The sequence below is a fragment of the Oncorhynchus gorbuscha genome, linkage group LG24 (assembly GCF_021184085.1).
Source record: "Oncorhynchus gorbuscha isolate QuinsamMale2020 ecotype Even-year linkage group LG24, OgorEven_v1.0, whole genome shotgun sequence".
NCBI lineage: Eukaryota > Metazoa > Chordata > Actinopteri > Salmoniformes > Salmonidae > Oncorhynchus > Oncorhynchus gorbuscha.
Window position 1 is genome coordinate 23,520,584 of NC_060196.1, and position 27,209 is coordinate 23,547,792.

Below are 27,209 nucleotides of genomic sequence, written 5' to 3' on the forward strand. Positions count from 1 at the left end.
TGCTGGTTTATGAGCAGGCTGAAAGACAGTTGCATGGAAGCATTATACTGTACATCCTCCCTTGTAACAAATCTACTCCCATGTAACAATTCAAAACACTATGGCACGTTTCAAGTTGATTGAGCAAAGAGAAGTGAAGTTACAAGGGTTTCATTTAGGATGTAAATAATGTTTTACACAGGTTCCATTTTCTCATCTTTTGACGGATTGCTTAGATTTTCTCAAATCGTACTAGAGACAGTATGTGCTAAGAGTTAAGGTTCACAACTGAATTGCATGCTGTTAATTTATACTTTATTTTTTTTATCAACACCTGCTTTGGCATGCACCTTCCTACCCTCAAGAACATCAATCAGTTTCAAGTTGATAGAGCAAAGAAAATTTGAATTAGGGTTTGAATGAGAGCTCAATATTATTTTGTAGAAAGTTGCGGTTTTCTCTTCCATCTTTTGACATATCGCTGAGCTTTTTTCATACTTAGTAGAGGGATGAACATATATTCTGAGTTGAGTCAAGCTTCACTGCCAGCACGCCTAAATACAGTGTTGATGATTATGAGACCACCATGTATCCCTAATAAGTGCCCTACGTGTATTGATGTCATTTAAGAAATATAAATTAAAATTGAAATATAAATTGTTTTCATTTTCCCTCAAATTTAAGATCTCTTAAAGAGTTATTGAAATAACCAGAAAAATTATAGGATTATGCAGATATCTTATCACAACCATAATTCAGTCACAACTCCATAATAACATTACAAACAGGTCCTTACTGCTAGTATTCTGTAGGGTGACCTTGCTGAGCACACTGAAGTGTCTGTCCTCCGGCAAACAGTTGGACATGTTGAGGTAGAAGCTCTCAGGGACCATCAGCTTGTCCTCTGCCACTTCATCCTCCCTTTGACTCAATAACTCCTCTGGAGAGCCCAGGGTCTGCACCTTGATGCACGTGTGCCCCTGGCCACACTTGGGCTGGCTGATGTTAGTGAACAGCAGGTTGGCCTGGAGATGGCCCGGCAGGTTGACGATCCAGGATACGGTGGAGTACGGCTTCATACCGTTGGGCCAGTTTGGGGTGGCCAGGAGGGCAGGGGAACCCATTCTGGGCTGGACAGTATATATGACGCTCTCTGATAGAGAAAAAGTAAGTGATGAGGAACAATAATTTTCAATACAGTTTGAACACAGTGGTTGAAGAGAGGGAGAATGGAATTTTCCACTGAATCCATTGTTAAAACAAATCCCCTTGCTATTGCTGTATTTCAGTGCTCTCTTGTAGATGTTACACAAGGAATCATAAAAAGGTATGTGAAGAGGGTATTAAAGTAACTGTCCAGTGTTTCCAGATTTCTATGAAATGTGACCTATAATTCATTAAAATACGAGTGAAATACTAAGTACGACAAAAATAAGCTTTGTGTTTGAATGGTGTAGACGTACCTAGGACTGTGGTGGACAACATTTTGTCAGCCGATGATTGTCAAGCAAATAACAGTCAGTCTCACGGTAATTGACCGTTAATTAACAAAACACATTTAGCATCTCCTGGCTTCCACACACAGCCTACAAGCCACTGGTGCTGACCTTTGGAACATCTACATTTGAAATATTCTAATAAATCCATGTAATGTAGCCTACACCATTACAATAAATCCATTATTTATTTTAGACCGGTCTAAAAAAAAACATGATATGAAGAAAATGTGGTCTATTTCAGAAGAACAGAATAACATACTCTGAGTTGTCTTTATGTTAGGTCCTGATCTGGCTATGCCATATGGCAGTGGGCTACACTAGTTCATTAAGCAGACAAGATTTGCTTAGAATTTCGTAGCATCATTTTATATTATTTTATAGTATGAAGAATACAATTGAACAAAGCTGAATAAAAATATATATATTTTCTCCAAACAATTTGAGGGAGTGCACATATGTGGCTGTGTTGAACAGTTAACAAAGAAATAGGTACTTCTATATGCTTCATTTAGAGTTATTCATGTAACTTCATTTCTACCAACGTTGCTCTTTATGTTTAGATTTTTTATACATTGTAAGGCTGCATGACGCGACTAATGATGATTTGAAAAGAGTTGCTTGAAATGCATGAGCTCTACTTTGTTTGTTGCGCAGGCTGTACACACTTCATCAGTCTCTCACTCACAATTTGACAAACACTTGATAATGCCTCGATTTCCCGGCGGCATCCCCTTTGTGTGGCCGTAATGCTCCTTAAAAGACATCCATGCCTTTTGCGGCCAGTGGCCGTTGAGCCCTCGGGCTAAATATTATAATTCTCCTCTCCCTGATTGCTACGAAGCACCGCTCACTCAGATGGCTCTCCATTACGTGATCGGGTCTTTCTTACAGGCTACAAGTGAAGACTGACATTGGGGACGCAACTGTGCGCACCCTTATCCAATTCCAAGGTGCATATTAAATATATTGGAAGAACGGTCCACATTTACTTTTTGTCAGCCAACAAGATGAGTAGGCTAAATAAACAGCAAAAGCACTAGCCTATGTCAATCTACTATTCCTCATAGTACAAAAGTTTACATATTCTATTCTGTTTGAGAAATAAATATTCCAAACATAGTCTGGGACAGTTGTGGGATGCGATAGATCCCAAATGAATACAACCACTAGCAACAAAAAAAACATTTTTTTACGCTGGGCATCATTCACAAGTGGTAATACATACAGTGCCTTGCGAAAGTATTCGCCCCCCTTGAACTTTACGACCTTTTGCCACATTTCAGGCTTCAAACATAGATATTAAACTGTATTTTTTGTGAAGAATCAACAACAAGTGGGACACAATCATGAAGTGGAACAACATTTATTGGATATTTCAAACTTTAACAAATCAAAAACTGAAAAATTGGGCATGCAAAATTATTCAGCCCCTTTACTTTCAGTGCAGCAAACTCTCTCCAGAAGTTCAGTGAGGATCTCTGAATGATCCAATGTTGACCTAAATGACTAATGATGATAAATACAATCCACCTGTGTGTAATCAAGTCTCCGTATAAATGCACTTGCACTGTGATAGTCTCAGAGGTCCGTTAAAAGCGCAGAGAGCATGATGAAGAACAAGGAACACACCAGGCAGGTCCGAGATACTGTTGTGAAGAAGTTTAAAAGCCGGATTTGGATACAAAGATATTTCCCAAGCTTTAAACATCCCAAGGAGCACTGTGCAAGCGATAATATTGAAATGGAAGGAGTATCAGACCACTGCAAATCTACCAAGACCTGGCCGTCCCTCTAAACTTTCAGCTCATACAAGGAGAAGACTGATCAGAGATGCAGCCAAGAGGTCCATGATCACTCTGGATGAACTGCAGAGATCTACAGCTGAGGTGGGACACTCTGTCCATAGGACAACAATCAGTCGTATATTGCACAAATCTGGCCTTTATGGAAGAGTGGCAAGAAGAAAGCCATTTCTTAAAGATATCCATAAAAAGTGTCGTTTAAAGTTTGCCACAAGCCACCTGGGAGACACACCAAACATGTGGAAGAAGGTGCTCTGGTCAGATGAAACCAAAATTGAACTTTTTGTCAACAATGCAAAACGTTATGTTTGGCGTAAAAGCAACACAGCTCATCACCCTGAACACACATCCCCACTGTCAAACATGGTTGTGGCAGCATCATGGTTTGGGCCTGCTTTTCTTCAGCAGGGACAGGGAAGATGGTTAAAATTGATGGGAAGATGGATGGAGCCAAATACAGGTCCATTCTGGAAGAAAACCTGATGGAGTCTGCAAAAGACCTGAGACTGGGACGGAGATTTGTCTTCCAACAAGACAATGATCCAAAACATAAAGCAAAATCTACAATGGAATGGTTCAAAAATAAACATATCCAGGTGTTAGAATGGCCAAATCAAAGTCCAGACCTGAATCCAATCAAGAATCTGTGGAAAGAACTGAAAACTGCTGTTCACAAATGCTCTCCATCCAACCTCACTGAGATCGAGCTGTTTTGCAAGGAGGAATGGGGAAAAAATTCTGTCTCTCAATGTGCAAAACTGATAGAGACATACCCCAAGCGACTTACAGCTGTAATCGCAGCAAAAGGTGGCGCTACAAAGTATTAACTTAAGGGGGCTGAATAATTTTGCACGCCCAATTTTTCAGTTTTTGATTTGTTAAAAAAGTTTGAAATAACCAATAAATGTCGTTCCACTTCATGATTGTGTCCCACTTGTTGTTGATTCTTCACAAAAAAATACAGTTTTATATGTTTATGTTTGTGTTTGAAGCCTGAAATGTGGCAAAAGGTCGCAAAGTTCAAGGGGGCCGAATACTTTCGCAAGGCACTGTAATTCACAAGTGATAGGCTAATATTGTCACCCATCTGACTATTCTTGATTTAATGCTGTATTTACATATAAATAATGTGTGTGTAAAGATAAACAATGTGCTTACTGTTAGGAAGGTTGATAAATAAATATAGTAGATCTAGCCTATAGAAAGCTGATGGGATCCTCATCTTTTAAAAAAAGGCCATCACTCAGTTCTCGCACGCAATTGCATATCATATAGAACTGTTGCCCAACATGAGATCATGGACTCTCATGAAGTATTTGATTAGATTTTAGATGACATTTGCATTGATGTCAGAGTGATTATATGGACAATAGAGTGCTGAGTACCAGGCAGTTAGCAAGTTTGGCAGGCAGCAGCATGAGCTTGGAGAAGCCTAATTACCATGACTAAACTGCCACGTGGAATTTGACTGCCTTCATGACTCGCGACAGCATGGCGGTAATATGGTCACTGTAACAGTTCTAGGCATACCCCAACAACAGAATGGTGTGAGCGTATACCGGTCATTAAAAATAGACTGCTGATTGGCCAGCTCCTCCTCCTCAGAAGTATGACATCATACTCTATGAAGAAATAGCTCATATTTTTTAAATGGTCTGTTTGAGATACAAGTTTTTTTAAGTGAATTTATGCTTTGGCCACAAATGGGGATATAGGATGAGTCAATTTGGGTATGAGTTAAAATGAGATTTTCACTGGACAGTTACTTTAAAAGATTTAAAACATGAAAAAAAAGACTGCAAATCCAGTTAGTTAGCATACCTGAGATTTCATCACTGAAGGACACATTGAGGAAAGGCCCTTGATTCAGGCTAAGGTCCTTGGCTGTGGCAGTGACAGAGACGTTGGAGTGCACTTGTACTTTGCGAATGATGCCTTCGGAGCAGAAGTAGCCAATGGAGGACCCATCACCCTCAGCTATGTGAAGGGAGACACTCCCATTGCATTCCTGTCCTGGCAGGGACTGCCTGAGGTTTCCTGTGGGGGACAGTAGATCCACAGTGCCATATACTGGGATGTTGAGGTGCCAGGTGAAGCTTTGTAGTAGCGTAGGGAGGCACATCGGAATTTTGGGGACCTTGAGAAGAGTCCCGCTCACAGAGCATGAGTCCAAACTCTGGCATCCTGGAATAGATCCACAGAGGCTTGAGAGATTATAATGGTTTACACACGGTGCTTTCAGAGTATTCACACCCCTCTACTTTTTCCACATCTTGTCGTGTTACAAATAAAATGGATTCGGCATTTTTTGTCAATGATCTACACAAAATACTCCAATGTCAAAGTGGGAAAAAAATTCTAACATGTCAAAACAATCAAGAAAAATCAAACACTAATATATGCAACCCCCGGAGTCAATACATGTTAGAATCACCTTCGGCAGCGATTACAGCTGTGAGACTTTCTGGGTAAGTCTCTAAGAGCTTTCCACACCTGGAACCTGTGCAACATTTGCCCATTATTCTTTAAAAAATGTCAAGCTCTGTCAAATTCATTGTTGATCATTGTTAGATAACCATTTTTCAGGTAGCCATTGATTTTCAAGCAGATTTAAGTCAAAACTCTCGACATTCACAGTCTTTTTGGTAAGCAACTCCAATGTAGATTTGGCTTTGTATTTTAGGTTATCGTCCTGCTGAAAGGTGAATTAATCTCCCAGGGTCTGGTGGAAAGCAGACTGAACCAGGTTTTCCTCTAGGATTTTGCCAGTGCTTAGCTCCATTCCATTTATTTTTTATCCTGAAAAACTGTCCTTAACGATTACAAACATGCCCATAACATGATACAGCCATCACTGTGTTTGAAAATATAGCGAGTGGTACTTAGTAATGTGTTGTATTTGCCCCAAACATAACAGGCTATTCAGGCCAAATTTTGTACAGTATTACTTTTGTGCCCCGTTGCAAACATGATGCAATTTAAAAAAATATTTTATGCTTCCTTCTTTTCACTCTGGCAATTAGGTTAGTAAAAGTCTAAAATGATTTGGTTTTAAATATACTTCAGTATGAAAAGAAAACATAATTGCTAAAATATACTTGAGTATCAAAAGTAAAAGTATGAATAATTTCAAATTCCTTATATTAAGCAAACCAGAAAGCAAAATGTTCTTATCTTTTTCATTTACGGATAGCCAGGGGCACGCTTCAACACTCAGACATAATTTACAAATGAAGCATGTGTTTAGTGAGTTTGTCAGATCAGAGGCAGTAGCGTTGACCAGGGTTGTTCTCTTGATAAGTATGTGAATTACACCATTTTTTCCTGTCCTGCAAGTATTCAAAATGTTATTTTGGGTGTCAGGGACAATGTATGGAGTAAAAAGTACTTTTTTTTTGGAAATGTAGTGAATTAAAAGTCAAACATATAAATGGTCAAGTAAAGTAGACACCCCCCCCAAAAAAATACTTTAGTACTTTCAAGTATTTTTTTTAGTACTTTCAAGTAAAGACTTTACACCACTGGAATTTAATAACTTCTAACAACAGATGCCCTTCTTTTCATTGGAAAACCTCCTTTGTTGTTGAATCTGTGTTTGACATTCACTGCTTGACTGAGGGACCTTACAATTATCTGCAAGTGTTGGGTACAGAGATGAGGCAATCATTCAAAAATCATGTTAAACACCATTATTGCACACAGAGTGAGTTCATGGAACGTATTATGTGACCTGTTAAGCAAATCTTTACTCCTGAATTTATTTAGGCTTGCCATAACAAATGGGTTGAATACTTATTGTCTCGTGACATTTCAACTATTCATTTTTTATTAATTTGTAAAAATTCACACATTAAAAAAATAATAATAATAATAATCATTCCACTTTGACATTATAGGTTATTGTGTGTAGGCCAGTGAAAATAAAATCTCAATTGAATCCATTTTAAATTCAGGCTGTAACATGTGAAAAAAATCTAGGGATGTGAATAATTTCTGAAGGCACTGTACATTAATATTATTGGTGCACATCCTTAGATTTGGATAATACAATCTGTTCTAGCTTTGTCATAACAAGCTTAAATGAGAATGGTATAGATACTGTCCATAGTACTATAGTTCCTATGTTCAAGTGTAGTTATTTTGGAGGCAATACATGCAATCCTACTGTATGTATTGTTACAGTACCTATGGTTTTCGTGGCTGTCAGACGTAGGTCTTCACTTGGACAGTCCAGGAAAGAAAGACTTGCTTTGGTCCCTGAGGGAACTGTGATCTTCTCCTGGACCACAGAGTCCATCCTCATCTCACAGTGGGAGTCAGAGCCCATCTTCTCAATGTGGAGGAATGGCCCTTCCTCCTCTGACAGATTTACAGTGCAGAGAACTGACCAGGGAATACAAGAAAAACAGGCACAATCATCCTGAGAAATAGGTCACTGATCACCACTCAATTAATTTGATTGAATGATCAGGCTAATTTTAGGCTACAAGTTTATAATGGAAATATTAGTGGTGTATTGGTTTTGAAAAGTCTAGTGTTTGTTTAACAGATTGCATGCACAGAATAAATGAGCATCTTTGGATCTTATTTGTGATTGCTTACAGCACAATCATGTCATATAACAATTTATGATCGTCAATAGTCTTTGTACCTGGATGGCCGCTCCTCATTACCGAGAGCCTGAAATGTAGGGACAGGCCCTGTTTGGTCTTGTCAGTCTCACAGTTAAACATAGTCATGGTGAAGCTGCCCTGCCTGTGTGTTGGCTGGGGGTCCACCAGGGTCTTCTGGATGCCCACCTCTCCCTCCTTGTCGTAAATCACCATCACTTTCTTCTTCCGGCAGAGAGGCGCCGTGTAATTCAGGAAGTTAACTGTGTAGTTATGCATGCCGGGCACCATGAAGTCCCACCTCATCAGGTCATTGTCAGAGAAACCTCTAGGGTAGTTGGCTGAGAGAAAGTTTGTATCGGACACCCCACGAGGTAGGTTGACTTTTACCACAGCCAGCACTGGAAGGAAGAGGGTTAAATAAGGTACAATGACATGAGTAATTCTGTCATTAGAGGGATACCGAATATATATAGGCTAATAGGGATGACCTCAGCAGGGATTGATTTCCTGTGGCTCCTCCAATAGCTGCCAGACACTCACTTTTAATCTCCGGCCCAACAGTGACCTTGAAGTCCAGCGGCTCCAGCTTCCTGTCCCCGGGGACCTGCAGGGACACTCGGCCCTTGTACAGCACCTGGACCATGGTGATGGTGCCATCTGGGCAGAACATGCCGATGGTGGCGGGCCCGGTGCGCTGGTAAGTGATGATGGTGTAGGTATGCTCGTCAGGACAGGACTCAGAGGGTGGGATCTGTCTCATTCCCGGTGATGGGAAGTCCAGCTGGAAGGAAAGGCCAGGTGGAACTTTCAGGTCCCAGGTGAAGGTTCTGTTGAAGTCTGGGAAGAGGGAGGACTCCGCCTGGACAATGTTCCCACTGCAGGCGATCTCTGTGCAATCTGGAGGAGGAAAAACATCTAATTAGCGACAGATTTTCATGCGAATATTCTAAAATCGGAAAATATGCACATTTTCCCACCAGTGGTGTTTCCACCAAACTAACTTGTTTCAGTGTGTGATGACATAGTGCTCACAAAATGTACTTTTTCACCTACATTTTAATGTACTGAATAAAAAATCTAAAGGCTCAATGTGTCTCCATCGCATTTTCAACTCTGCCAAAGGTTTGGTCACAAAAACTGTTAAATAGCAAATGTGCCCACTCTGGTCTTGGCACATGTGCTCTAGCCTACCGCTCAGATACAATGTGGGTAGGCTGTGCGGGTAGGCTACTCTACATGATTAGACTATTATGGATGAGAGAATATTTTTATCTGTCAAACAGCAGTCAAGCATCGACCACGATGTCCCCAGAAGACCCTCAATATTTATTGGAAAGGAGCATCAAGCTCATCACCGTGTATCATGCTGTGAAGTTCATCATCATTTATTTAATCTGTATCCTAATAACCTGCATGGTTTCCCAAGTCCTAGTGGGAGGACCACACACCATATCATAACCTAACTCCAAGTTTAATTCGATATGATTTAAAAAAAAATATTTGCGCATAATTAATTTTACAGACAAAAAGATCCCAACATGTCTAATGAACAAATGATCTGTGAGCATTTATAAAATTGTAACGAAGCCTCCTGTAGTTTTCATCCCAGCATTAGAGATTTAGTTTTTATGGGGTATAACTATGTGGATGGAATCATGGTTAGTGAAGCTAACTGATGAGCAAGGGTTTACACTTTTAAGACTCCTATTGGGTCACTCCTATTGGGTCAGGTTTGGTCAGTGCCCTGTTGAGGCGAGGAAAATGGGTCAGAGGCATCTTACCAATTTCCCTGTTGATCTGCACACTGAAGACATATTGTGGCTGTGGGCAGGTGAACGTCACAGAGATGTTGTGGGCGTCTTTCAGGATGAGTTCTTTGGAGTTACAGGTAGGCCCCTCCCCAACACACACACTGCACTCTTTGGCTTTGGCGTCTCTGCTGATGGTGACGATAGTGTCTGGCTCTGGCGTCACTGACATCATTCGGCTCTCTGAGGAAGATTCGAAACATAAGCACTCAAACTACACTGAACAAAAATATAAATGCAACAAGTGCTGGTCTCATGTTTCAGGAGATGAAATAAAAAGGTCCCAGAAATGTTCCATACGCACAAAAAGCTTATTTCTCTCAAATGTGTTTACCACCCTGTTAGTGAGCATTTCTTCTTTGCCAAGATAAACCATCCACCTGACAGGTACGGCATACCAAGAAGCCGATTAAACAGTATGATCATTACACAAGTGCACCTTGTGCTGGGGACCATAAAAGGCCACTTAAGATGTGCAGTTTTGTCACACAACACAATGCCACAGATATCTCAAATTTTGAGGGAGCGTGCAATTGGCATGCTGACTGCAACAATGTCCACCAGAGCTGTTGCCAGAGAATTGAATGTTAATTTCTCTACCATAAGCCGCCTCCGAAGTCGTTTTTGAGAATTTCGCAGTACGTCCAACCGACCTCACAACCGCAGACCCATTGTGAGGCCCATTTTTTTAAGGTACACTTTCAAATTCAGCCACACCCATTGCTGACGGGTGTATAAAATCGAGCACACAGCCATACAATCTCCAAAGACAAACAATGGCAGTAGAATGGGCTGTACTGAAGAACTCAGTGACTTTCAACGAGGCACCGTCATAGGATGCCACCTTTCAAACAAGTCTGTTTGTCAAAGTTCTGACCTGTTAGTGCTGCCCCCGTTAACTGTGCTGTTATGGTGAAGTGGAAACGTCTAGGAGCAACAACAGCTCAGCCGAGAAGTAGTAGACCACACAAGCTCCAAGAACGGGACCGGCGAGTGCTGAAGCGCGTAGCACGTAAAAATCGTCTGTCCCCGGTTGCAACACTCACTACACTAACTTCTCTAGAGTGATGAATCACGCTTCACAATCTGGCGGTCCGACAGACAAATCAGGGTTTGGCGGATGCCAGGAGAACGCTACCTACCCCAATGCATAGTGTCAACTGTAAACTTCGGTGGAGGAGAAATTATGGTCTGGGGCAGTTTTTCATGGTTCGGGCTAGCCCCCTTAGTTCCAGTGAAGGGAAATCTTAATGCTACAGCACACAATGACATTCTAGATGATTCTGTGCTTCCAACTTTGTGGCAACAGTTTGGGGAAGGCCTTTCCTGTTTCAGAATGACAATGCCCCAGGGCACAAAGTGAGGTCCATACAGAAACGTTTGTCAAGATCAGTGTGGAAGAACTCGACTGGCCTGCACAGAGCCCTCACCTCAACCACATCGAAGGCCTTTGGGATGAACTTGGAATGCTGACTGCAGGTGTCCACATACTTTGTAGTGCATATCTGCATTCCCAGTCATGTGAAATCCATAGATTAGGGCCTGATTTCATTATATGAATTGTAACATCTTTGAAATTGTTGCATGTTGGGTTTACATTTTAATTCAGTATAATTCATTGTTCTGTCTTCAACTAAATATAATTTAGTGTACATAAACTACATTACCAAAAGTATGTGGACCGGTTGGAAAGGAGGCATAATATGACGGTGCCATGTTGAAAGTCACTGAGCTCTTCAGTAAGGCCATTCTACTGCCAATGTTTGTCTAAGAAGATTGAATATACACCTGTCAGCAATGGGTGTGGTTTAAATAGCCAAATCCACTAATATGAAGGAGTCTCAACATAGACACTATATATATATATAAAACTATGGTTCACATTATTGTGAGGCATGAACAGAAGAGTTGAAAGAGCTTACGTTTCTTCATTGGTTTGGCAGTGGCCGTGAATATAGAGGAATTCACCTCCCCGCCGTTCTGAACTTGCAAAGACACCGTGGCGTTGCTCAGTATATCTAAGTGAGCCACAAGGCCATTCCTGCAGTATGTCTGAGTTTTGACCTCTCCTTCAGTGCTGGTCCTGGTTACAGCGTACTGGTAGCCATCTTGACAGATCTCTGCTTCAGTCATCTCCTTCAGCCTGTCACTAGGGAAGTCCAAACTCAAAACGGTCATCTCTGGCACATTTAGCTGCCAGACAAGGGTTCTAATGAACTCTGGGAAAAGGGAAGGCTGAGCTGCACCTGTGGCAGGGCTGCAAGAGTCCTTGGTGCAATCTGGGTAAAATAAAATTACATAACAGGTAAGAGGAGAAGAAACACAAACAAAACCTGCTTAACAGTTCACCCGTAGTGCTAGATTTGAAAGGTGGCCTTAGCTGTTTTTATTAGAGGTCGAAAGATTATGATTTTTCAACGCCGATACCGATTATTGGAGTCCGATTTTTAAAAAATGTATTTGTAATAATGACAATTACAACAATACTGAATTAACATTATTTTAACTTAATATAATACATCAATAAAAATCCATTTAGCCTCAAGTAGATAATGAAACATGTTCAATTTGGTTTAAATAATGCAAAAACAAAGTAAAAGTGCAATATGTGCTATGTAAGAAAGCTAACATTTCAGTTCCTTGCTCAGAACATGAGAACATATGAAAGCTGGTAGTTCCTTTTAACATGAGTCTTCAATATTCCCAGGTAAGAAGTTTTAGGTTGTAGTTATTATAGGACTATTTCCCTCTATACCATTTGTATTTCATTAACCTTTGACTATTGGATGTTTTTATAGGCACTTTAGTATTGCCAGTGTAACAGTATAGCTTCAGTCCCTCTCCTCGCTACTCCCTCGGCTCGAACCAGGAACACAACGACAACAGCCACCATCGAAGCAGCGTTACCCATGCAGAGCAAGGGAAACAACCACCCCAAGGCTCAGAGCAGTGAAGTTTGAAACGCTATTAGCGCGCGCTAACTAGCCAGCCATTTCACTTAGGTCACACCAGCCTCATCTCGGGAGTTGATAGGTTTGAAGTCATAAACAGCGCAATGCTTGGACGCACAACGAAGAGCTGCTGGCAAAAAGCACGAAAGTGCTGTTTGAATGAATGTTTACCTGCCTGCTTCTGCCTACCACCGCTCAGTCAGATACTTAGATACTTGTATGCTCAGTCAGATTATATGCAACGCAGGACACGCTAGATGATATCTAGTAATATCATCAACCATGTGTTGTTAACTAGTGATTATGATTGATTGTTTTTTTATAAGATAAGTTTAATGCTAGCTAGCAACTTACCGTGGCTTACTGGCTTACTGCATTTGCGTAACACTCCTTGTGGAGTGCAACGAGAGAGAGGCAGGTCGTTAATTGCGTTGGATTAGTTAACTGTAAAGTTGCAAGTTTGGATCCCCCGAGCTGACAAGGTGAAAATTCTTTCTGCCCCTGAATGAGGCAGTTAACTAGGCCGTCATTGAAAATAAGAATGTGTTCTTAACTGACTTGCCTAGTTAAATAAAGACTAAATAAAAGGTGTAAAAAATAATAATAATAAATAAAAACAGGCAAACAGGCGCCCAAAAATACTGATTTCCGATTGTTATGAAAACTTGAAAATCGGTCCTAATTAATCGGCCATTCCGATTAATCGGACGACCTCTAGTTTTTATGCAGTATCCTTGTTGACACAACTACCACCCACGGCATGCATATCAAATTCTGAAGCAGCTGTCTGTGGGGTACGTCTTTTTGACTGGTTTGATCGAATTAAGGTGGCAGTCTAAAGGGAAACCCAATACAACAACGTTTCTCTAGACTCACCGATTTTCCTGTGGATCTGGATGGCAAAGGCCGTCTGTGGCAGTTCAGTGCAGTTGAAGAGCAAGGTGACGTCCTCATCTGGGACCAGGGCCAGAGATGAGTGACAGGCCGTCTGGGTGTCATTCTCACCTCCACGGACTGTGCACACGGAACACTGTTCCAATGGAAGGAACAGTGAGGACGACACAGTCACAGCGGCATCTTTGTCAGGGTGGACATTCATGTGCAGACATTCTGAGGGAACAGAACAAAGGTTGTTTATCATATTTTGCAGTCCACACAGAAAAGGCTCATCTACTACTATATCATTGTATTGAGGGGTAAAACTGTTGTTTGAATCAATGAACATGCTAAGATTTGAGGTGAAGGTAATAACAAATACATGAGAGAAAAAGATTATAAAACAGTGACATAGCATTTCAGTTTCATTGGGAGAACATTGGGAGTAGGCTAGATAGGCTACCTATTTGCATGTCTGGACTCGAGGCTGCACTGGTTATTGCACAAATACACATCCTTCCAGAACACTCGGTTACATTTTCTCTCAGAGGAAAATATGAATTTAGGTTCTCTGTGACATTCAAATGGACAGAAAGTAGCCTGTATCAAGTCCAGTGTCAGATGACTGGTCTGTTTCTAAACCTACCACGGTGGAAGCTCTTTTGTCTTTGAATAGCAAATCAACATAAAATTCTACTTTAATAACAATAAAAAAATGTGACTAGTGTTGATGCTTCTGCAAACAGCGTGGTACCAAGCACACCGGCCACTGTGTACTCGACTAAAAAGTACTGTACTCTCATATTGTTTGAGAAACTCATCCTTTCTTTGAAAACCTAAATATTTTCAGTAAAGTCTAATGGTTACATGGTGTACATCTTATGGTGTTAAGATGGAAGTTTGGTATGGTTAACTCAATACTTTCCATAGGCTGTTCTCTGTGAGAAAAGTACTATTGTAGTGCACCTACAAGAACATGCAGGAAATGTTCATCACCTAAACTTGCAGAGACTTGAAGCAAGCCCAGAACAATGACAGAATTCACATCACACAGTATGGTAAAAAGTGTTGCCAAAGGGTGATTCCTCACAAAACTAGAATTTGGGGGGGATTTTTATGACATTTCATCTAAAAAAAAGGGTCCTTTGGGGGAAGGGTTGTTGACATATATTTGACATGATTTTGCTAGATACTAACTTAATATAATACATCAATCAACAGAATAACAAACAAACTAATCCAGAAAAATGCATGTCAAAATTGTTAGAAATTGATTTGCATTTTAATGAGGGAAATAGGTATTTGACCCCTCTGCAAAACATGACTTAGTACTTGGTGGCAAAACCGTTGCAATCACAGAGGTCAGACGTTTCTTGTAGTTGTTGCTTCTGTGGACACGTGTCTTTTATACAGGTAACAAACTGAGATTAGGAGCACTCCCTTTAAGAGTGTGCTCCTAATCTCAGCTCGTTACCTGTATAAAAGACACCATAAATCTTTCTGATTGAGAGGGGTCAAATACTTATTTCCCTCATTAAAATGCAAATAAACTTATAACATTGACATGCGTTTTTCTGGATTTTTGTTGTTGTTATTATTATGTCTCTCACTGTTCAAATAAACCTACCATTAAAATTAAACTGATAATTTCTTTGTCAGTGGGCAAACGTACAAAGTCAGCAGGGGATCAAATACTTTTTTCCCCCTCACTGTACCTTCCCCAGGCTCTAGAGAACACGGTGAGCGAGACATGGGGTTCAATTAACTTGCTACATTGTGGAATGGTTTGTACTGAACATCACGTTACCCCAAAACGTACGTCCCTTAAAAACCGACTTTGAGATATGTTTGCTCAGGTCTGTGGGTGTGCCAGGGTGTTGCTCGACAAAAATGAGTGGTATATTTATTTAAAGGGCAGCGATGCATTTTGAACCCACAACCCAAACCCACCCAGGTCATTCACTACAGCACCATTTTGGTTTAATTGAACGTTACACTACATTTTTTCATACTGAACACAGGCCTGGAAGCCGAGGCCAACAACAGAGTGAATGTGAAAATTGATTCAAAATGGTCACCCCCTGCTGGTGATTTGCAGGCTGTCCAATGATACAAGTAAACAGAGGGCTGGATTTCATACCAATTAAAGTATATAAACTTTTTTGATATACTCAGAAGACCATTATTAGCATGTTTTAATCACTCCTATATAAATGGTAGATTATCAAACACGCAAGAAGAAGGTCTGATTTCATTACTCCTGAAACAGGATCCAAGTGGTATACATGTACAGATAACTGTCAAGAGGAGTAAAACAAGGTTGTCCACTATTGGCATATCTATCTATCATTGCCAAGGAAATGTTAGCTGTTAAAATTAGACCCAACAATAATATTACGGGATCCATGGCTTAAAAACATAGGTGTCATTGTAGGCTGATGATTTATGTTATTTTAAAACCACAAAGAATCCCTCCAGTCTCAGAGGATCTACATACATTTTCTAACCTCTCTGGAATAAAACCAAATTTTGATAGTGTACTATATTGGATCACAAAAAAAATTCAACTTTTACATTACAGTGTAGGTGACCAATAAAATGGTTTGATGGGGATGTGGACATACTCGGTATACATATCCCGAAATAAAGAAATTCTCACTCCAATACATGTTATTATAAAGTTAACAAAAATAGATACGATCTTGCTACCATGGGAAGGAAAATACCAGTCTGTCTATTTGTGTAAAAACCACCCTGGTTAACTCTTTAGTCATATCACAGTTGACCTATTTTGCTTATGGTTTTGCCTACACCTAGTGACCTACTTTTTAAATTATATGAACAAAAAAAGAATACATTTTGTTTGGAATGGCAAGCCAGAAAAAATGAAATGGGCCTATTTATATAATGAATATGAACTCAGAGGGCAGAAATGATTAAATATTAAAAGAATTAGACCTCTCACAAAAGGCATCAGCCATACAAAAGTTATACTTAAATCAGAAATGGTTCTCTCGTAAAATAGTAAGAATGTCTCACCCAATGTTCAAGAATGGTCTTTTCCCCTTTATACAGATTACAATGGCTCACAATAATCTCCAAAATATCATTATTTTTTAAACACGCCTTAGAAAGTTGGTTGCAATTTCAATTTAATCTACCTGAAAAGACAGAACAAATAACACAAAAAATTGTGGTTAAACTCAAATATACTAAATTGATAAAAAATGTTGATAAAATGATTAAAAAAGGTATAATCTCTGTAAATGATATCATAAATAGGACTGGTGGAGTTGTGTCACACATGCAGCTAACACAAACGTACAGTTTAAGTCGGAAGCTGCAAGGCACCCGCACAACATGATGCTGCCACCTCCGTGCTTCACGGTTGGGATGGTGTTCTTCAGCTTGCAAGCATCCTCCGTTTTCCTCCAAACATAACGATGGTCATTATGGTCAAACAGTTCTATTTTTGTTTCATCAGACCAGAGGACATTTCTCTAAAAGTATGATCTTTGTCCCCATGTGCAGTTGCAAACTGTAGTCTGGCTTTTTTAATGGTGGTTTTGGAGCAGTGGGATCTACCTTGCTGAGCACAGCCTTTCAGGTTGTCGATATAGGACTCGTTTTACTGTGGATATAGACACTTTTGTACCAGTTTCTTCCAGCATCTTCACAAGGTCCTTTGCGGTTGTTCTGGGATTGATTTTCACTTTTCACACCAAAGTACGTTCATCTCTAGGAGACAGAATGCATCTCCTTCCTGAGGGGTATGGCGGTTGCGTGGTCCCATGGTGTTTATACTTGCGTACTATTGTTTGTACAGATGAACGTGGTACCGTCAGGCGTTTGGAAATTGCTCCCAAGTATGAACATAGCTTGTGGAGGTCTACCAATTTTTTTCTGAGGTCATGGCTGATTTAATTTGATTTTCCCATAATGTCAAGCAAAGAGGCACCAAGCATACTTCCAAAGTTATGGCAAAATGGCTTAATAAATAAAAGTAAAAGTATTGAAGTGGTCATCACAAAAGCCCTAACCTCAATTCTATAGAAAAGTTGTGGGCAGAACTGAAAAAGCATGTGCGAGCAGGGAGGTCTACAAACCTGACTCAGTTACACCAGCTCTGTCAGGAGGAATGGGTCAACATTCACCGAACTTATTGTGGGAAGCTTGGAAAAGGCTACCCAAAATGTTTGGCCCAAGTTAAACAATTTAAAGGCAATGCTACCAAATACTAATTGAGTGTATGTAAACATCTGACGCACTGAGAATGTAAAGAAAGAAATAAGTCATTCTCTCTACTATTATTCTGACATTTCACATTCTTAAAATAAAGTGGGGATCCTAACTGACCTAAGGCAGGGAATTGTTATTTGGATTAAATGTCAGGAATTGTGAAAAATGTTGTTTAAATGTATTTGTCTAAGGTGTATGTAAACCTCCGACTACAACTGTACATACATACACACATACACACATACACTCAGCAAAAAAAAGAAACGTCCCTTTTTCAGGACCCTGTTTTTCAAAGATAATTTATAAATAATCCAAATAACTTCACAGAATGTAAACACTGTTTCCCATGCTTGTTCAATGATCCATAAACAATTAATGAACATGCACCTGTGGAATGCTCGTTAAGACACTAACCGTTTACAGACGGTAGGCAATTAAGGGCACAGTTATGAAAACTTAGGACACTATAAAGAGGCCTTTCTACTGACTCTGAAAAACACCAAAAGAAAGATGCCCAGGGTCCCAGCGTGAACGTGCCTTAGGCAACCTGCAAGGAGGCATGAGGACTGCATATGTGGCCACGGCAATAAATTGCAATGTCCGTACTGTGAGACCCCTAAGACAGCGCTACAGAGAGACAGGGCGGACAGCTGATCATCCTCACAGTGGCAGACAACGTGTAACAACACCTGCACAGGATTGGTATAGCCAAACATCACACCTGCAGGACATGTACGGGAGATGGCAACAACAACTGCCCAAGTTACACCAGGAACACACAATCCCTCCATCAGTGCTCAGACTGTCCGCAATAGGCTGGACTGAGGGCTTGTAGGCCTGATGCCGACAGGTCCTCAGTCCAGCCTCTCTCAGCCTATTGCAGACCGTCTGAGCACTGATGGAGGGATTGTGTGTTCCTGGTGTAACTTCGGCTGTTGTTGTTGCCATCCCGTAAGGCAGGTCCTCACCAGACATCACCGGTAACAACGTTGCCTTTGGGCACAAACCCACCTTTGCTGGACCAGACAGGACTGTCAAAAAGTGCTCTTCACTAATGAGTGTTGCGGTATTGTCTCGGTCGGATTCGTGTTTATCGCCGAAGGAATGAGCGTTACACCGAGGCCTGTACTCTGGAGCAGGATCGATTTGGAGGTGGAGGGTCCGTCATGGTCTGGGGCGGTGTGTCACAGCATCATCGGACTGAGCTTGTTGTCATTGCAGGCAATCTCAACTCTGTGCATTGCAGGGAAGACATCCTCCTCTCTCATGTAGTACCCTTCCTGCAGGCTCATCCTGACATGACCCTCCAGCATGACAATGCCACCAGCCATACTGCTCATTCTGTGTGTGATTTCCTGGAAGACAGGAATGTCAGTGTTCTGCAATGGCAAATCTGGTGCAGTCCATGAGGAGAAGATGCACTGCATACTTAATGCAGCTGGTAGCCACACCAGATACTGACTGTTACTTTTGATTTCGCCATCCCCTTTGTTCAGGGACACATTATTCCATTTATGTTAGTCACATGTCTGTGGAACATGTTCAGTTTGTCTCAGTTGTTGAATCTTATGTTCATACAAATATTTACACATGGGGGGGGTATGCCCCCCAGGGGCGGGGGGGGGGGGGTATGTCTTATGATTAAGGAGACGTGGTGTGATCAAAGCAACATACAGGAACTCAAGTCCTTCTGTTCACCTGACTTAGAATTCCTCACAATCAAAATGTCGACCGCATTATCTACCAAGGGAATTCTCTTCGATTATAATCACAGCCGTATATATTCCCCCCCCCAAGCAGACACATCGATGGCCCTGAACAAACTTTATTTGACTCTTTGCAAACTGGAAAACACATATCCTGAGGCTGCATTCATTGTAGCTGGGGATTTTAACAAGGCTAATCTGAAAACAAGACTCCCTAAATTGTATCAGCATATCGATTGCGCAACCAGGGCTGGTAAAACCCTGGATCATTGCAATTCTAACTTCCGCGACGCATATAAGGCCCTCCCCCACCCTCCTTTTGGAAAAGCTGACCATGACTCCATTTTGTTGATCCCTGCCTACAGACAGAAACTAAAACAAGAAGCTCCCGCGCTCAGGTCTGTTCAATGCTGGTCCGACCAATCGGATTCCACACTTCAAGACTGCTTCGATCACGTGGATTGGGATATGTTCTGCATTTCTTCCAACAACAACATACGCTGATTCGGTGAGCGAGTTCATTAGAAAGTGCATTAATGATGTCATTCCCATAGCAAGGATTAAAACATTCCCAGACCAGAAACCGTGGATTGATGGCAGCATTCGCGGGAAACTGAAAGCACGAACCACTGCTTTTAACCAGGGCAAGGTGACCGGAAACTTGACCGAATACAAACAGTGTAGCTATTCCCTCCGCAAGGCAATCAAATAAGCTAAGCGTCAGTATAGAGACAAAGTAGAGTCGCAATTCAACGGCTCAGACACAAGAGGTATGTGGCAGGGTCTACAGTCAATCATGGATTACAAAAAGAAAACCAGCCCCGTCGCGGACCAGGATGTCTTTCTCCCAGACAGACTAAATAACTTTTTTGCCCGACAATTCAGTGCCACTGACACGGCCCGTAACCAAAACCTGCGGACTCTCCTTCACTGCAGCCGACATGAGTAAAACATTCAAACGTTGATCCATTTAAACGCTGATCCTCAACACTGGGGCCCCACAAGGGTGCGTTTTGAGCCCTCTCCTGTACTCCCTGTTCACCCACGACTGCGTGGCCATGCACGCCTCCAACTCCATCATCAAGTTTGCAGATGACACTACAGTGGTAGACTTGATTACCAACAACGGCGAGACAGCCTACAGGGAGGAGGTGAGGGCCCTCGGAGTGTGGTATCAGGAAAATAACCTCACACTCAACGTCAACAAAACAAAGGAGATGATTGTGGACTTCAGGAAACAGCAGAGGAAACACCCCCCTATCCACATCGATGGGACAGTAGTGGAGAGGGTAGAAAGTTATGTTCCTCGGCGTATACATCACGGACTAAATTAATTGGTCCAACCACACAGACAGCGTTGAAGGCGCAGCAGCGCCTCTTCAACCTCAGGAGGCTGAAGAAATTCAGCTTGTCACCAAAAGCACTCACAAACGTCTACAGATGCACAATCGAGAGCATCCTGTCGGGCTGTATCACCGCCTGGTACGGCAACTGCTCCGCCCACAACCGTAAGGCTCTCCAGAGGGTAGTGAGGTCTGCACAACGCATCACCGGGGGAAAACTACCTGCCCTCCAGGACACATACACCACCCGATGTCACAGGAAGGCCATAAAGATCATCAAGGACAACAACCACCCGAGCCACTGCCTATTCACCCCGCTATCATCTAGAAGGCGAGGTCAGTACAGGTACATCAAAGCAGGGACCGAGAGACTGAAAAACAGCTTCTATCTCAAGGCCATCAGACTGCCACTAACATTGAGTGGCTACTGCCAACATACTGACTCAACTCCAGCCACATTAATAATGTGAACTGATGGTAATCGATATAAAATATATCACTAGCCACTTTAAACAATGCTACTTTATATAATGTTTACATACCCTACATTACTCATCTCATATGTACAGTGGGGAGAACAAGTATTTGATACACTGACAATTTTGCAGGTTTTCCTACTTACAAAGCATGTAGAGGTCTGTAATTTTTATCATAGGTACACTTCAACTGTGAGAGACGGAATCTAAAATAAAAATCCTGAAAATCACTTTGTATGATTTTTAAGTAATTAATTTGCATTTTATTTTTATTTTACTCGTCAGCGTCGATAGAAAGATGAATGGAGCAAAGTACAGAGAAATCCTTGATGAAAACCTGCTCCAGAGTGCTCAGGACCTCAGACTGTGGCGAAGGATCACCTTCCAACAGGACAAAGACCCCGCATATAACATAGGTAGATGACGTAATGACGCCACGAAAAACACAGCATCCCTAACCTAGTCCAATGTCTGCTGTGTGGATCTATTTTGATGTTTCAAGGAAGATAACAAAAAGGCCAAATGCAACATTTGTGCTGCAATATTTCCCAAGGGGAGAAAGTGAAATCTTTCAATACCACAAACCTAATTACTAATTTGAAAGTGCATCACCCACAGACGTTCAGCCCCTACTTAGAACAAAGGCAGAAAAAACTAAGCGCTTCCAACAACTAAACAAGTTCAAGTCGAGCAGTCATTTGAAAGAGTAAGAACATTTCAGCGAGACAACTCAAAGGTGAAATTGTTGGAGGAAATTATAGTTGAAATGATTAATTATGTATACATTTAAATTAGAACCATTTATTTTAATACTATTATGTTATGGTATGAAATGTATGGGTTCTTGGTTAAACTAGGACTGAAAATGTAAGTCAAATGAATTATTTGTCTGTACCTTGCGGGTTTAAGGGAGAGGGATGGCATATCTCTTTAGACAGATAAAAATGTTTGTTTAATGATCCATTAGTAGAGAAGAGTATATATTTTAGACAGATTGGAATGTTTGTTTTACGAGGGGAGTAGAAGACAATCTTCAGACCTGAAGACACTGCGCTATTGTGTGGATCGGAGAGAGTGTGAGAAACTGATGACGTCATTTTATGTTCTCTCTTTAAAATGTAATGTTATTTGTATTTTGGGTCAGTACTCGCTTGAATTAAATGCTGTTACCTGATTTTTAAGACTGGTCTCTATCTATTTCATGCAAAAATTATAAACTTACAACTTATTATGAAATAGATAGAGTGTGAATTTGGTTTTGGCTACAAAACATATAGGAATTTAGAATTCCTCTAACAGAAATCCATTAACACCAAGATAATGGAATTCAATGCCCTTGACAATCAATCGTTCTCTGTCGTTGATGATGTTGGCTTTCCCCAACTGGTTCAGCACCTCGAGCCCCGGTACACACTACCAAGCAGGTGATTTATCAGATGTTGCCCTATCGGAGTTACACAGCATTGTTGAAACGCACATCCATGAGATACTTGCTATGGGCGTCACTGCTATTAGCTTCACGGCTGACATTTGGACCAGCGATGTCAGCTCCTTGCGCATGTGAAGTCTGACAGCACAGTGGGTGGATGAGGATTTCGTACTGAGGAAAGCCGTATTGTGAGGCTTTCCTCAGAATGTGCTGGTCCTCATACCGCTGCGGACATTTCAATGGCAGTTGAGAACATGTTTGAAACTTGGAAACATAAACACACTAGCATTCAAACAACTGACTGAAGAAATAAGCTCATCAACTGTGTCTGCAGCAGATGTGATACCCTCTGTCATGGCATTAAAACTCTACCAGCAAAAGTACTCTACTAGAGATTGTGAACAAGCGATTCGTGTCATTCTCTCTGAGGCTCTTTACTGTGGTCGCCACCGTGCTTCGTTGCAGACAAACAGGGTTTACGTGAAATGTTACAGACACAGATGGACAAGATGGAAACGGACAGAGTGACAGTGCGCACCGAGGAAGAGGTCCAACAACAGAAGAGGCCATGGACAGACAGAGCTGAAACTTTACAGCTTGACATATATGATGAAATTCTGGTTGAGAATGAAACGACTGAACAACGAAACAGCATAGCAAGTAAGTGAAAGAAATAGGTTTTGATGATGTTTTACTGGTAATGGGGACATATGTATATATTTATATTTTTGTGCAGTGTAGTTTCGGTATAGTTTAGGTTCAGTTGAGAGGCAATTATCAGGGTCACTATCAGATGGGCACTGCACTCTCAACTTTCTGAAGGAGCGGAGCAGGCCCTACTTTTGGGAGAACGAGGGGCAACGGGGAAAACCCCTTTTAAAAAATGACATGCCCTCCTAAAACTGGTTAAAACTCCAGTTCTGTTTGTGACATTAAGATTCTAACAACGGCAGTGTGTTATATAAACTTATTTAGAAAAAGTCAAGGACGGAGCGGGGCAAGACTTAAAATGTAGGAGTAATAAAAAATGTTTTTATCATGAACAGTCAGATGAGATGAGAAAAAAGGAACCCGCACGCACACTGCTCTTGATAGAATCACTGATCTTTAATAAGCTTTACATATTGTCCTCGCGGCCTTCGTCAGAGCTTTTGTGAGTTTTTAGGTCGATGTCCTCATTGTGGTTTTACAGACATGTTTAATACATTTTATGTACATACTTTATTAGAATAATTAGGAAATGCATATTGTTATATTTGGTAGCACTTACTTGTTTTTCCTTTGCCTCCAAACCCTTTCGATTTGTGGAGCGGATGTGGGTGGAGCTAGGTCTACATAAGGGTGGTAATTTTTTTTTTAACTCACAAAAGCTCTGACGAAGGCCGTGAGGCCGATTCACCATGTGGCAGTCTGACAGAAGACTCTGGGTTTGACGGATGCCAGGAGAATGCTACCTGCCCGGATGTAATAGTGCCAACTGTAAACTTTGGTGGAGGAAGAATAATGTTCTGGGGCTGTTTTTTATGGTTCGGACTAGGCCCCTTAGTTCCAGTGAAGGGAAATCTTAATGCAACAGCATTCAATGACATTCAAGACGATTCTGTGCTTCCAACTTTGTGGCAACAGTTTGGGGAAGGCCTTTCTTGTTTCAGCATGAAAAATGCACCTGGGCACAAAGCAAGGTCCATCCAAAAATAGTTTGTCGAAATCGGTGTGGAAGAACTTGACTGACCTGCACAGAGCCCTGACCTCAACCCCATTAAAGACCTTGGGGATGAATTGGAATGCCGACTGCATGCCAGGCCTATCGCCGAACACCAGTGCTCGACCTCACTAATGCTCTAGTGGCTGAATGGAAGCAAGTTCCCACAGCAATGTTCCAACATCTAGTGGAAAGCCTTCCCAGAAGAGTGGAGGCTGTTATAGCAGCAAAACGGGGACCAACTCCATATTAATGCCCATGATTTTGGAATAAGACGTTCGACAAGCAGTGTCCACATACTTTTTTCTGAAAGTATACTTTCCAAATGCACTGTATACAGTACCAGAAGTTGACACACCTACTCATTCCAGGGTTTTTCTTTATTTTCTACTATTTTCTACATTGTAGAATAATACGGAAGACATCAAAACTATGAAATAACGCATATGAAATCAAGTAAAAACCCGAAAAGTTAACAAATATATATTTTCTATTTGAGATTCTTCAAAGTAGCGACTCATTGCCTTGATGACAGCTTTTTTTCTCGTAGTTTCGTGAGGAATCACCCATATGTCCTGTGGAGGCTCAGCTCACAATGACCTCAGACTGTGAGAACATGAATGTAAATAAGAGGTGTGTCAGGAACAAGATAGTAAATAGTAGTAAACAGTAAATCCATGTTCTGTATCAAGTGAGATATGCCTCTTACATGTGTGTAGATCTTTGTTTCAATCTTTGTTATCTACTTCTACTTAATCTGTCGTTCTGCCCCCAAACAGGCAGTTAACCCATTGTTCCTAGGCCGTCATTGAAAATAAGAATTTGTTCTTTAAAAAAATTGTACCTTTATTTTACTAGGCAAGTAAGTTAAGAACAAATTCTTATTTTCAATGATGGCCTAGGAACAATGGGTTAACTGCCTGTTCAGGGGCAGAACGACAGATTTTGTATCTTGTCAGCTCGGGGATTTGAACTTGCAACCTTTCAGTTACTAGTCCAATGCTCTAACCACTAGGCTACCCTGCCGCCTCTTAACTGACTTGCCTGGTTAAATAAAGGTAAAATAAATATAATAAACATATAAATGACTAGTTCAGGTAAAGATTCTAGGAAATGCTAGATGTGCAGCAGCTAAGATGGCGAGGACTCCTCACGTGGTGCAAAACATGTATTTTCTCTGGTGTTTCCAGAATCAAGAACGAAGAGAGTATCGCCAATACCGACTTAGTTGAAGAATCTATGGTGGCAGTCTGTAAAGGGAAAACCTGTAACGTCCACTAACAGACACCAACAAGCTTTGATTATATCACATTATCTGGCGTAAAAACTGTAGCAACAACCTAACCTCAGCTCAGTATAACCCTGGCCTGTCTGCTATATCTTTTACCCTTTATCTTTAGGTCCCCTCAATATCAAATTATTCTACATCCTTTTGTTTATATGGATGGCTCTGACTTAGAATATGTGGACAACTACAAATACCTAGGTGTCTGGTTAGACTGTAAACTCTCCTTCCAGACTCACATTAACCATCTCCAATCGGCTTCCTTTTCCACAACAAAGCCTCCTTGACATGCTGTCAAACATACACTCGTAAAACTGACCATTCTACCTATCCTTGACTTCGGTGATGTCATTTACAAAATAGCCTCCAACACTCTACTCAGCAAATTGGATGCAGTCTATCACAGTGACATCTGTTTTGTCACCAAAGCCCCATGTACTACCCACCCCTGCGACCAGTATGCTCTCGTTGGCTGGCCCTCGTTACATATTTGTCGCCAAACTCCACTGGCTCCAGGTCATCTATAAGTCTTTTTTAGGTAAAGCCCCGCCTTTTCAGCTCCCTAGTCACCATAGCAACACCCACCCATAGCACACGCTCCAGCATGTATACATCACTGGTCATCCCCAAAGCCAAGACTTTCTTTGGCCGCCTTTCCTTCCAGTTCTCTGCTGCCAATGACTGGAACGAATTGCAAAAATCACTGAAGCTGGAGACTCATATCTCCCTCACTAGCTTTAAGCATCAGCTGTCAGAGAAGCTTACCGATCACTGTACCTGTACACACCCAACTACCTCATCCCCATATTGTTATTTATCTTCTTGCTCTTTTGCACCCCAGTATCTCTACTTGCACATCATCATTTGCACATCTATCACTCCAGTGTTACTGCTAAATTGTAATTATTTTACCTCTATGGCCTATTTTATTGCCTTACCTCTCTAATCTTCTACATTTGCACACACTGTACATAGATTTTTCTATTGTGTTATTGACTATATGTTTGTTTATGTGTAACTCTGTTGTTGTTTTTGTCGCACTGCTTTGCTTCATCTTTGCCAGGTCGCCGTTGTAAATGAGAACTTGTTCTCAACTGGCCTACCTGGTTAAATAAAGGTGAAATAAAGCAATACAATAAATACACACACACACACACACACACACACACACACACATAGACACACATACATACATACATATTTTACACATCTGGGAAATGCCATGGACTTCACGATTCAATATTATCATGATATTTAGGTGCCAATACAATATGTATAAACGATTCTCACGATTCTATATGTACTGTGATTCGATACTGTGATTTTATTGGGATTTCATGTTTCAAACATATTGCTCACCATATGTCTGCTGCAGAGGGACAAGAGAGCCATGAGAGGACGAGTTTTGATCAGTTATGGGAAGAAAAGTGCTGAAAACAAATTGGCTCCCTATTTTAAAAAGTAGATATAGAAGAAGCTATGAATTAAAAATACTGGTGTT

At 41.1% G+C, this 27,209-nt stretch overlaps 1 protein-coding gene across 1 annotated transcript in view; it reads right to left on the reverse strand.

The window, feature by feature from the left end:
- Positions 1–27,209, reverse strand: part of cdcp1b (CUB domain containing protein 1b) — a 29,923-nt gene that overhangs the window by 1,679 nt on the left and 1,035 nt on the right. The window contains exons 3-10 of the mRNA XM_046327480.1: positions 13,529–13,762; positions 11,624–11,980; positions 9,675–9,884; positions 8,434–8,790; positions 7,932–8,291; positions 7,466–7,663; positions 5,102–5,464; positions 776–1,132 (exon numbers count right to left, since the gene is read on the reverse strand). Of these exons, the coding sequence (XP_046183436.1) occupies positions 776–1,132; positions 5,102–5,464; positions 7,466–7,663; positions 7,932–8,291; positions 8,434–8,790; positions 9,675–9,884; positions 11,624–11,980; positions 13,529–13,762 (2,436 nt within the window). The remainder of the gene's footprint in view (positions 1–775; positions 1,133–5,101; positions 5,465–7,465; positions 7,664–7,931; positions 8,292–8,433; positions 8,791–9,674; positions 9,885–11,623; positions 11,981–13,528; positions 13,763–27,209) is intronic.